The 12,678-nt window shown below is 40.7% G+C and overlaps 2 protein-coding genes across 4 annotated transcripts in view; both read left to right on the top strand.

Annotated features, from left to right (window-relative positions):
* The first annotated feature begins 3,225 nt into the window (after positions 1-3,225).
* RBM11 (RNA binding motif protein 11) lies at positions 3,226-12,425 on the top strand. Its single transcript, XM_063347552.1, has 6 exons — positions 3,226-3,378; positions 7,386-7,548; positions 8,434-8,512; positions 9,237-9,330; positions 11,251-11,589; positions 12,397-12,425. Exons 1-5 carry the CDS (start codon positions 3,277-3,279, stop codon positions 11,581-11,583), a joined length of 771 nt encoding a protein of 256 aa, XP_063203622.1. The 5' UTR covers positions 3,226-3,276; the 3' UTR covers positions 11,584-11,589; positions 12,397-12,425.
* Positions 11,867-12,678, top strand: part of LOC134521293 (multidrug resistance-associated protein 1-like) — a 37,867-nt gene continuing 37,055 nt past the window's right edge. For all 3 annotated transcript variants that reach the window (XM_063347525.1, XM_063347536.1, XM_063347520.1), the window contains exon 1: positions 11,867-12,566. The gene's annotated coding sequence lies outside the window, so the exon portion shown is untranslated. The remainder of the gene's footprint in view (positions 12,567-12,678) is intronic.

The raw sequence follows: 12,678 nt of genomic DNA, 5'->3' as shown, positions 1-12,678 counted from the left end.
TTTGCATAGTGTATCCTTCACGGTGCTTCTAAACATAAGGTCTATGTTGCCTTCTTTTCCATCCACAACAGTTAACGGGGTGTCTGTGTGTTTCATTATTTACTTGTAAGTGATCAGTCTCTTCAGCTGGCTTTGTGATTCCGAGCAGCTCAACAAAGCTGTGCTACGCAAGCTCCTGCAGCAAACAGCCGTTAGGAAATCTCTGCAAAGTCTTTTCCCCTTTGAATGCAGCCACAAGGAGAAGATGATGGAGGATGTCCACTCATACAAAAATCAACTCAGTTTAGCCAGCAACCTTTTATTATATGTTCGCTTCCATTTCTCAAATCTGTCACCCTGTTCTCAGTAAAGTTCACTAAGGCATTATTCCTTTGCATTCCCGATTCATCTCAAATCTTTGACACTTTGTCCAACTATTACTATAAAAGCACAGCCCTGCTGACGTTACATATTACTTAGAACAAGTAATGGTATAGTGTTAATTTGGCTCTTTCCCCTCTCTACTTTTTAATACAGATTATTGTTACAACAAAACTTAGCGCACCCAAGCAATCACCTGTTAGGGAGCCCCAGCATGCACTCAGCGTGCAGTACGCATTCGTATACAAGTCAAAGCACGGAGAGATCAACACCACTGAAAACGAACTTGTAATAGCCCTAGTAAAAATATCTGCCATGCTTACCCAAGGACCAATAACCTGATCTTAGAAGAAAATCTTATGTATGTACCTTTACACGTACCTAATGCCACTAGTTGTGAATAAATTAACACTTGTTCTTTTACACATGAATGGGGAAAAGAAAGGAAATTTTAATTTCCCTCTTGAACTGAAAAACAGTAAGCCCAGCTCACATGGAAGTAAAGTACTGTGCTACCCATGTCGACATAACAACCCATAAAACATTTAAAGCCCTCTGTAATCAGTTTCTGGAAAGGACTCCTTTACTAAATCAACGCCCAGAAAGTTTTGTGGTATTAATCAGGATGTTGAACTAGGGCTTGTTGGACTCACCTCTCTGTCGTATGACAAGGAGACTTTGTTCACCAACATTGGCACTTATGCCACTTAGAAATCTAAACTACTGTTACTGCTTACACAGTAGTTTCTACTGACATCCCACTGTCAGGTAAATCCTTCAAGGCGACTCTGAATTTCAGGTACACTGTCACAAACATGTGTGAGACCGTCAAAGTTCAGCTACTGCCCATCCCTCTTCGCTGCATATTGTTCTGTCCACTGCTTTTCTCACAAGGGTACACTTCTTGCACTGAAATTCAGAGTAACCTGCTCCGACAGTGCCTTATGCAAACCAGTGGAGGATGCCCGCACTGTCTCTCCAGCACTCCGTGTCCCACAGTGCTCAGGACTGCAGGAGTTGTACCTCCTGAATGAACTCTGATGCTCTGGAGAGATCCCACAATCCACCAGCTATTAAAAAACCCTTGAGATTGGCCAAGTCTCCAAGTTGAAAAAAAACCATATAAAAACTTCATTTTATTACAGTAGAAGATTACTATGATTTACTGGTAACAGAATGACACTTCTGTTTACCCAAAAAAATCTCTGATAAAACAACAGCTAAAAACATTACAGCGTGGTTTCGAGATTAAGATCAAATTCTTACGCAAGCCTTGATATTGTGATCTGTGGTTATATGTAAATGTATTTCCCCTTCTAATCTTCTCTCTACCCCCAAGGGTTTCGTAATCTTGGTAAATCCCATTCTCATAACAATTCTCATTTTTCATATGAATCAAGCCACTTCTCCAGAAAAATTCCTCTCCAACCACTGATTTAAGAGTGCTGCTCCCTTTCAGGGAACACGAAATCACAACATGGCTTTTGCAATGCAGCGTGTTTAACTATGAAAAAAAAAAAAAAGCTGTCTAAAGATTATAAAGGGAAAAACCCTGACTAGTTGGAAGAAATTTAGGACTCATTACGTATTCTACATTGAGGCTTGTAATTCCTGTAAATTGATAATCCCTTTCTAAATAGACTTGACATGACAGTAACTAAGCCACCACTAGAAAATAATGGGCACTGAGGCAAAGCACACTACCTATGCTTGGGGGAAAAAAAAAAAACTTCAATAATATTTTTCACATTGCTGTCATTAGGACGACTTCTGAAAATATACTCCTTTGTAAAATAACTCTTTTGAAACATATACTGAATGTTAAATGTGTGATGTGCTTGAAACCTGTTTGTAGCAACTATGCAACAACGGGTTATAAGGCAGGTATCACTTCAGCTTTAAAGACAGCAATCATATTCCAGTTGTTTTTAAATCTTGAGATATGTACAACACCCGACACCTTATATGTGTATTTTATTACTATCACGATGCTTCGTCATGCCGATGACTAAAACACTTGAGGGCTTTAAAGGTTTTTTTTCTGCTTTGGTGAGACCCCACCTGGAGTACTGCATCCAGCTGTGGAGTCCTCAGCATGAGGACATGGACCTGTTGGAGCGGGTCCAGAGGAGGGCCATGAAGATGATGAGAGGGCTGGAGCACCTCTGCTATGAGGACAGGCTGAAGGAGTTGGGGTTGTTCAGCCTGGAGAAGAGAAGGCTCAGAGGAGACCTTATAGCAGCCTTCCAGTACCTGAAGGGGGCCTACAGGAGAGATGGGGAGGGACTCTTGATCAAGGAGTGTAATGATAGGACAAAGGGTAAAGGTTTCAAACTGAAAGAGCAGAGATTTAGATTGGGTATCAGGAAGAAATTCTTTACTGTGAGGGTGGTGAGGCACTGGAACAGGTTGCCCAGAGAAGTTGTGGATGGCCCATCCCTGGAAGTGTTCAAGGCCAGGCGGGCAAGGGCAGAAGGCAGCTTGCCAGAGCTGTTCCTGTACGGTTAGGCCATCTTTTTCTGGCTCATCACTGCATGCTTGCACCTTCACACAGGCGAGAATGAAAAATTCCCAGAAAAGAAAAAAAAAACATAACGAAAGAAGCATCTCAAAACGTTGACGTTCCCCACAGAGTAACGGCGCCCGCGAGCGCCTGCCCCGCCTGGCACCAACACTCCGCGCACGTAGCGTCCCTCACAAGCTATATTCAACACAGGGCCGGCCCCGCCGCAGCGCCTGTTCCCTCAGACCCCGCCCGCACGACGCTCTTCCCCTCAGCCGGCAGCCCGCCCGGCGGCGCTCCCGCGTTGCTAGGACACCGGGCCCGCCCTCTAGCAACGCGCGGCGCTTTACGGCAGCGGGGGGTGCTTCTCCCGCCCCCTTCTCTCGGCGGGACCCCGCGGCGGCAGTGCCGCCATGTCCTGTCCGGGGCGGTCCGAGGAGGCGGACCGGACGCTGTTCGTGGGGAACCTGGAGAGCCGCGTGCGGGAGGAGATCCTCTACGAGCTCTTCCTGCAGGTGGAGGACGGGCCTCCGGGGGCGGGACGGGGCCGCGGGGCGGAGGCCTCGGCGGGCCCCAGGCGGGCGCGAGTGCCGCGCTGTCCCCGGGAGCCGGGCAGGGCCGAGGCGAGGCCTCGGGCTGCGGCTGGGGCGCGGCCACGGCAGCCACCGCCGCAGGAGCGAAGGGCTGCGAGCGGCCGCGAAGCGCGGAGCCGCCGGTCGTGAGGGGCCGGTGCCTGCCGGCAGCGGGGGGCGGCGGCTGGGGCTGCCGCCCGCAAGGCACCGGGCGGGGGCAGAAGTCCTTCTCGCCTTCCCCCGTTGGACACTGCCGCTCCGTGAGCCCCGGTGTGCTGCGGATGGTCCCGGTCCCGGCCGTCTCCCTTTCCTCGGCTTTGTCTCCTCTCGGCTGTGCAGGTGTGGGGGCCACAGATGGGCCCCGCCTTAGTGAGGAGGTTAAGTGTTTTAAAGATGTTTTAAAAATCCCCAAGGGGGAAAAAAAAAAAATCTCTCTTACACTTTTTTTTTATATATATTATGAGCAATAAATCTTTGCACTGAGTTTTCTTGATCAAATTATCGATCAAAACCTGAAAATGCCTTGAGCAAGATTAAAACTGCTAATGGAGTGTGGGAGGCAATAGGAATGATCCGCAGGTGGGACTCTGGATTTCCACCTGTAAATGACCTTTCTATCAAAATGTTTTAACGCTTGAGAAGATATTAAAAATTCTGTCGCTGGGATTTTCAGGGAGGTGGTGGGAACGTACTAAGTAGCTGGACCTGTTTCAAACCTTTGGAAATCAATTATGCCAAGGAGGAAAGCAAATGGCAAAGACTGAAGATGTTAAGACGCTGACTTGGCTTCAGTTTTGATCCCACGTTGGCAGCATCTCGGGCTAAGCCAGGCTTGTTAACCTGAAAGTAATTAATAAGGAAAGGAGGGGGGAAAGATATGGAGAGGAGGGAGCGTTATATCACTAATACAAGCGTCACATTTCAAGGTGGATTGACAATAGTTGCTGATGATGCACTTTTTCTGAATTTGTTTGTGGTGTGTTTTGTTTTGTGCTTGTGGTTGTTTTGTTTTGTGTTCTTCCTCCTGGTGTGATCCAGTCACCCTCTGTCAAGCTAAAAGGCCCCAGGCTCTGGACAGTTCAGGCAACAGCTTGGTGATAAACTTGCTTCTTCTGGTCTACTAATTGCCCCCAGTCTCAGAATGAACCTTGCTTCCTTCTGGTGTGTTTGCAAAATAAGAGGTGGGCAGAATGGTCTGTTCTCTTGCTGTTTCATTGCTAATCAGAACTATTTCTACTCACCAGTTCTATTCTGCTGATTAATCTGGTATTTGTCTTGTTAACTAGGCAAGACCTCAGCATGCTGCCCTGTTTGCATTGAAAGCCCTTTGGGTTTTTAGCTATTCCCATCTCTTCTAACTTTCAGTTTTTAACTTTTCCCTAAAATTAGCCAAGAAACTGTTGTTTCTTCTTTTTTTTTATTCTTCCTTATTTTCTGTGCAGAATTCTAACTGTTTCCAATACTAGACAGTAGTCTGTTATAAACGTTAGGGTAAGAAAGCTTGTTTCACCAGAGAACGTGAGTAATACCATACAAATTCTGGTACAAAAGTGATAAAAATAAGCAGATGCTCTCATTATGCATGACTCTTGTGCATAATCTGCAGCAGTCATCCAACTGATGACTTTTATCTGGGTCTTTAGGTCATCCCAATAACATCTACTTATCTTTTTTTCTTGTCTTCATCTTGTTCTGACTCAGGTTTCTCTATCTTTTGCTGCAACAGCATATGCTTCTCATTGCAGTATTGTACTTTCTTGGAAAATATACAGTTCAATATTCCTGCTGTGGCATGGTCCTGAAGATGCAGTCCTGACCTGTAGCTTTTCCCCCATCAAATTATGAGCAAGTATCTATTATTACTTCTAAACTATTAATATTTTTATTTATGAACAGGAAGACTACGTATTTAAAAGACTGACCTGCAAACGACTTGAGTTTCTCGCTTCTAGTTCTTGAAGAACCAGATCCTCTTTGTTAGGCAAATAATAAATAATAATCAGAAGACTGGATATATGTAATTTTTTTTAAAGCTGCAGTGTAGTGCAGAACAACAACAAAAATGTCTTAAGGAGCCAATTCAAGCAAAAATAAACATGTTCAGAATCTTCCTGAAATACCTTCTTTAAAAACAAACCATCCAAACAACAACAAAAAAACAAACAAAAAAACTCATCAAACTTCAAGATGTTTGGACAGATGAGATCACCGTTTTGAAGATTCCCTGCACAGGACAACCTAGGTAATATTTATTGCTCTACAGCCTGATCACCCTGTGCACCAGTAGTAAAAAATAGTACATTATTTTTAATCCTTTGGTTTTGTCTATATGACTTGCCTACTTTCACCAGGGATGGGGGTGTTTCATTTTTCAGCAAAAGCGTCTTATTTATGTGAGGAGTAGTTTATACACAGCTGGCAAAAGCATACAGCGGTCAGACATTATTATCACAGATGACAACCTTAATATCTTCAGTCTGACGACATGGAGGGTATAATAAGGGAGATGGCTCCACATCATCACTCTAAATGCGCACAGCAGACATTGCAGATTTGTTGCTTGACAGTAATCATTGAAAACGCAGAATAATAAAGTAAATTACTTTCGTTGGCTTATTTTCTTCGTCTGAGCATATGATGTGTGTTCATTTTGAATGTTTAACTGTTTATGCAGTTTAATTGCTGTAAAGCTGGTATAAGTAAACTTGTGTTTGCCTGAAGCTATAGATGGCTTGTGAGTGACTTTGACTGAAAAGTACATACTGTATCACTAGTAGTAGTAGAAGCCAGTTCTACTGATGAGCGCTGTTTTTTGCTTCAGAACAATGAATTCTCCGTCTACTACAGTAATTTGGACATTCAGTGATTTTTTTTTTTTACTGATGGATTTTTTTTTTTAACTTATATTCACTTCATTGCTCATCTGGGTATTATATCCTCCTAAAGTTAAGTCGTTGCATCTTTAACACTCCTGAGCTGTGGCAGGAGATTGCTGTTGGCCGTTTCTTTTCCCTCTGCTAAATCAGCTCTGTAGATGCAGAGTTTGTTTTTATGAGAAACTGTTAATTTCGTGACTAATATACTGATTCAGTCTTGTGTTGAGAAGATTCATCATCTTTGCTATTTATTATAAAAATGACAATTTATTTAAAAATGAAGCCAGTATTTATGAAACATCACTGCTTTAATTTGGTTCTAGAAGTACTATGCAAGGATTAAAATGGTACTTATAGGCAGAGATTAAACTTTTCAATAAAGACATTTCAGCCACAGGGAGTAGTTTGGGGTTTTGTTTTATTGGGGGGCTCTGGGTTAGGGAGGTGCAGAAACAGTATGTTATCTCAGATGAGATGATAGTGTCTCTTGATTTCTTGCCGTGCAGTTGTGATGAGGTTTAGGCAATACAGAAAACTGTTTTGTGTTGGTTCCAGAAGCACTACTCTTTATTCAGGTTTGCTTTCCCACAGTGTCGATGCTACCCATTTTATGAATTTAAGCAAGAGTAAAGTAGAAGCATATTAATGGAGTAGGTCACTTTTACATAGCTGATACTATCAATGTGCTTAGTTATAATTGTACTAGCAGCTGTACACGCATAAGATAACTTTTGCTACGGAGTCAGTAAATCAGTCTTCCCCCTTGCAGCAGCTGTTAGTATATTTTAAAAATAATCAAAAAATCTGATTTTTAAAGACTAAACATCACCCATGGAGTGATGCTTGGTTCCTTTCTAACATTTGTGGAGCTGATTTTTGTTTGTAGAAGGCTCAAAATTTGAGCTTGGGGAATGTGGGCACACATTTTCAAAATTAAGTAGAGATTCTTACACTGAGAAACTCCCACAATTTCTGACTATGGCAAAATATACATCATTATGAAATACATATTCAAAACAGAATGAAGAGTCAGTCTCTTAATTTCTGTGAGAAAATAATATAAATTTCTTTCAGGCTGGACCATTAACCAAAGTGACGATTTGTAAGGACAAAGAGGGAAGACCTAAGTCTTTTGGATTTGTCTGCTTTAAGCACAAAGAATCAGTGCCTTATGCAATAGCTTTGCTGAATGGAATCCGTTTGTATGGAAGACCAATTAAAGTGCAGTATCGGTTTGGTATGTTTATTAGTCTCAATGATTAATCCTTTGTAATTTTTTTTTTAAATTACTATTTTTGAATCCCACAGTCTTTTACAAAGTCAACGATTTATAGTTGAATAAATTATACTCTGGCTTTTGGGAAGGATTCAGTCTTTGTATTTTTTGTTTACTAAGAGAATACAATAGGTTGGTTCAGGACAGCATAACTTGCAAGCCAGCTCAGACCGTACTGTATGGAAAACATAGCAGCACAGGTTTTCACGCTGGATTACATTTATGAATTGGGGTGTGACTTTAACTTGCAGTCTGGCAGGAAAAGTTGATTCAGTAATTGCAACAAACTGTCAAGCTCTTTGATAGTTTTCATACTAAAGCCACAGACTTACCAGAGCTTTGCTTTTAAGTGGAAGGGATTGTAGTTTGAAGAATATAGTCAAATAAACATCACATTCTTCATTTTATATTTATGAAAATAAACCTAGAAAGCTAATGATTAGGCGGCATTTGCAACCCCAACATTAAGGACTCGTGTTCCCACTCTGCGCTGTGCCAGTCCGTCCTTCAAAGGCTGTACAGAGCAGTTGCTGGGTTTAAGTAGAAGGGCTGAGGTTCCTAAAATCAGAAACATCTCCTGTGTCTGTAGCTGAATGGGGATTATTCTGTTCTTGCTTACTTCAACAGCCCTGATTTATGCTTCCTTAAGTGAGTAAATGATACATGAACGTTTTCAAGCAGTAAAATGATGCTATAGATTATCTGCCATAAAATGGCACCTTAACTTTATATACTAGCTTAGATATACTAGCACACTACAGATGACACAGAACACTTTCTGTATTTTTAACTTGTTAATTGAGTAGTCGTAACTGAATAGTCATTATGCTTTTGTCTTATTTACAGGGAGTTCTTACTCATCAGAACTCAACAGCCCTACACATGGTTTTGAGAACTGTATTGACTTATATTCACCTTCATATAGGTAACAAAGATCACCTGTGAATGAACTGTATGATTAATTTAAAAAAAATCTTATTAAGAAAATTAGTTGACGTGGTAGAGCAATCTCTAGGCTTTTTATTAAAACAGCTGTTGCATGCTTTAATTACATCCTTACTGATGACTTGCAGAGGGCATCAGTTAATTTTAACGTTTTGTTGTTTAGCATGCCAAAGGTTCAGTTAGCTTGAATTTTCCATTTTTTTATTTGTTTCTGCAAGGTACAGGACCATGAGAAAATATTGAAATATGGTGTTTGTACTAGTAATGTTTGCAGTTGTTAGGGGGGAAAAAATCTGACAATGGAAGTAATCTTTTTAAACCCCACTGAATTTATATCTGCATGTATGAATGCACAGGTATAAGCCTGTTATAATGTAAGTCTGAACGCCCCAGATTCAGTATTTTTCAATGTTTCTACATTTTTATTTACAAATGTGGCAGAACTCTCTGTGGAAGCTAAACTCCCATGGTGAAATCCAGAACTCCTTTGCCTCTGTACTTAAGTACACGTGATCATTACTCATTAATTGAGCCTTTGAATGTATTTGGCTTGTTTTATCAGTTTTTTTCATGAAAGTCCAGTTTTTAATTTCTCAATTCTCCTCTTGGGTATACTCACTGTAGCCCAAGAGTTAAGTCTCAGCACTCTGGTAAGCAGTAATTGGTGGACATCTAGTCTTTGTACACTTGCTTGTTTTTCATAGGTATCAAGAGCCTTATGGAAATCCTCCATGTCCTGTTACTCCTTTTCCAATGAACAATAGTTTACTTCATGAATACTCAGGCTTTCAAAAGATGGTGAGTTTGTGTTAAAGTTAAAAATACGGGAGCTTTTTTATGAAGTTGAAGGTGTTCTGTATTTCTGCAAACAGTGCTTATTTAATGTCTCAAAATGTGCTTTAGGCTGCTAACTTTGTATTAAATCTGTTTATTTTAGTACTTAAGGGTACTATAATAACAGCGGTCTACCAAACCGAACTGTTTTTTTACTGCAGAATGTCTTAAAGCTTAGGGAGGCCAGAAATGTCTGTGCAGATTGAGCTTTTTCCTGTACTGTGTTCCAGATCAAATCCCCTTGGTGATACAAGCTGACCTAGTGAAGTTACAACCCTGCAAGCAATAGCTTCTTTCTGTACAGCTAATTTAGTCAGGGAACTTCTTAGCTTTTCTACTCAATGTAGAAATGCTCAGCAGAAATTTGCAATGTCCTAAAACCAAACCTAAAACACCCCCAACAAATCGCCACTGCCCAAGTTAGGGCAGCAACAGTTTGAGGGTTTCTGGCCTAAAACTTTTCATGCCCCTGCAGTTCTAACTTTCATGATTTATTTCACAGCAGTAGACAGTGAGAACCCGTATTCCGCTTCCCCTCTAACAGAGTCTGATGCACAGGGCCATTCTTGTCCTAATCTCTTTTGTCTGATATACTCCCCAAGGCAAGGGAACTGGTCTCTTCAGATGGCGACCTGTGGGCCAAACCCTAGTCACCAAACATATCATGGATCTTCTGAATCTGATGAGTATGGACTCATCAGTAGGACTGAAGAAACCCAGCATTTAATGTGAGGTACCAACTGTGGACAGTACTGCTGCCACCCAGTCTGACTGGGGAATGGCCAGCCCTTTATAACTGTAGAAAGGGTGAAGTCTGGCTAGATTACTCTTGCTACTGGCAATCTGAACAGGAATATAGAGAGGGTCTGTTCCCTGTTGCACAGATGTGGTGGTGGCCTGCCTCCCTTCTTCCCAGGCTGTGACCTCAGAGGAGCTGGTGCTTGGACAAACGTTCCCATCTCCTCCATTGTGGTTGGAAGGCTTGGGAGTGTACCATCTCCCACACTGTGCTCGCTGATGAACCCACACCTCAGTAACAATGCAGTACATAAACACCAAGAGATCACACTCAGCAGACCAGCACACACAACCAGCTTCATCCCATTTTCTGCTTGCTAGAAGGGGTGATAATTACAGTATGTCTCCACTGATTCTTTGTTGCAGCTCCAGCAGAAAGTGATCTAGTTGCGTGTAGGCCATCACACTTCTGCCTCACCTTTACTTGGCTGACCCAAGCAGGTTACTCACTTGAAGTCAGTCTACACATATAACATACTCAAACATGCTCCCCATTATTTTTCTGGTTACTGCCAGTCAGTAGAAAGCTGCTCTTTTCTGACCTTTGTGATTCTATTTCTGTATTTGGACTGTATGTTTTGTATGAGGGACTTTTGGGATACTTTAGGGACTGTAGCAATAAACTGGGCACTTACTGCATTGTTCCAAGTGCTTTGATCTATGGATTCACTATGCCTTGTTGGAATGCCTAGTTCTGCGTTAACTTAAAATTACTTAAGAGGTTAAAAAAAGCAGATATGCATGTCTTTACGTTAATGATAGGCATTACAGTTACAAATGTTTATAAAATACATAGAAGAAATGAACGGAATGCCATGTTTGATTACCTCACACAAAGACTAACTGGCAGTTTAATCTTACATCAGATTATGTCTCTGTTCTAACTTTGCCATGAAAGATTGTCTACTTTTTCCAACTATACTAGTTGATATAATAAAATATATAAGCTTTATTCTCAAATGTTCTATGTTACGTTGTTTTATAATTTATCAGTATTTTCATTGTAGAAGTTGTAATGCATGCAAAATTAAACTCTTCAGAACTTCCTCTTTACAGTGTTAACAACTCAAGTTTCTATTTCTCTAGATGAACCATTTTTTAGCACAGCAGTACACAGTAGAGAGTCCAATGGGTCAACAATTTCCTTACTATCAGATGACTCCGCCACTGCCTTCAAATTTTTCCTTTTCTCCCTATCAGAATCAAGCTGCAAATTTTAAGTCTGCACAGAGTTCTTTTGGATTGGCCCTGCCACATTCAAGTGACTCTGAAGAGCACCAGGTGGATGAAAGGACCTCTAAAAGAAAGAGGGAACAGCAAAGTTGTGACAGTGACACTAGTATTGAGGATGACAAAATGAGGCAAAGAGAGCGTGACCAAAAATACAAGAAGTGCAAAGCCAAGAAAAAGACACATTAATACTGTGTAACTAGATTAATATTTTATTATTATTATATTTGCTATTTTTATTTGAGAGAAATTCATTCTTTCATCTTTGCACTTTATTAAAAAAGGAATGTTCAAGATTCATGTTATTTTTGAAATATGTTATGCATAAAGTATACTGATACTTTATTTAATCTCAACCTATTTAAAGAGGAAAGTACTATTTAAGGTATAGGAAAAGTTTAAGAAGATAAAGTTTTGTTAATAAAGAAAAAAAATTAGTTCGTCGCACCCCCTCCCCCCTTCCCTCCCCCCCCCCCGAATCATGGAAGGCTACTATTTCACTGATATAGAAACTTTATGAAAATGCATAATTTCAGCCACTCATTAAGCATTCCATCACATGTGGAATGTAGTTTTGTGAATGGTGTAAGAATTTTCTGGAGCCATTGAAGAAAGTGAGTGGGCTAGAAATTCTAAGTGAAACATCAGAGATGTGCTCGTCACTGAAGTATCAATGCCTATAACTTTTTTTTCTGACTTAGCTCTGTTGTTATTTTTGGTTAGAATCACCTTGTATGGTTATTGGAACTGGTTTTGTTTTCCAGTAGTAAATATGAGGTAAAATATGAGCATTTGCACTAACTACAAGACTTACATATGTGTCAATACTCAATTGAATGTATATACTTTATGGCTGCAGCATGTATTGACTAGAACTACATGCATATATATGCATCTTTATATAAAGTTACTCTCTAGTGTTTTATTTGCTTATTTGAGAATCTAAATGTTCATTGTAACAAATGGATGAAAAAATCAATGAGTATCTCATCTGATTGACAGCACAACAGCATGAGTCAGTGGAGTTAGTACTACCTCTTAAGAAGAAAAGTTTTTCCCTTGTTTAGCAGAGGAAGAATAAACTATCTCATACTGTGATGAATCGAAGAAGTCAAATGACCTATTTACTGTCTTTCACAACTGCCACCAACAACCTATAGACAGATATGGAGGTATGATGCAGTACAGGTAAAACACTCTTAAGATCCTGTTATATGAGAAAGCAAAACACTCAGTTTTCTGCTATTTAATATTGTTTAAAGTTAAGCCTTCTGTTCAGACTAG

Source organism: Chroicocephalus ridibundus, chromosome 1 (genome assembly GCF_963924245.1).
Source record: "Chroicocephalus ridibundus chromosome 1, bChrRid1.1, whole genome shotgun sequence".
NCBI classification, from domain to species: Eukaryota; Metazoa; Chordata; class Aves; order Charadriiformes; family Laridae; genus Chroicocephalus; species Chroicocephalus ridibundus.
This window is presented reverse-complemented; position numbering and strand designations above follow the sequence as displayed.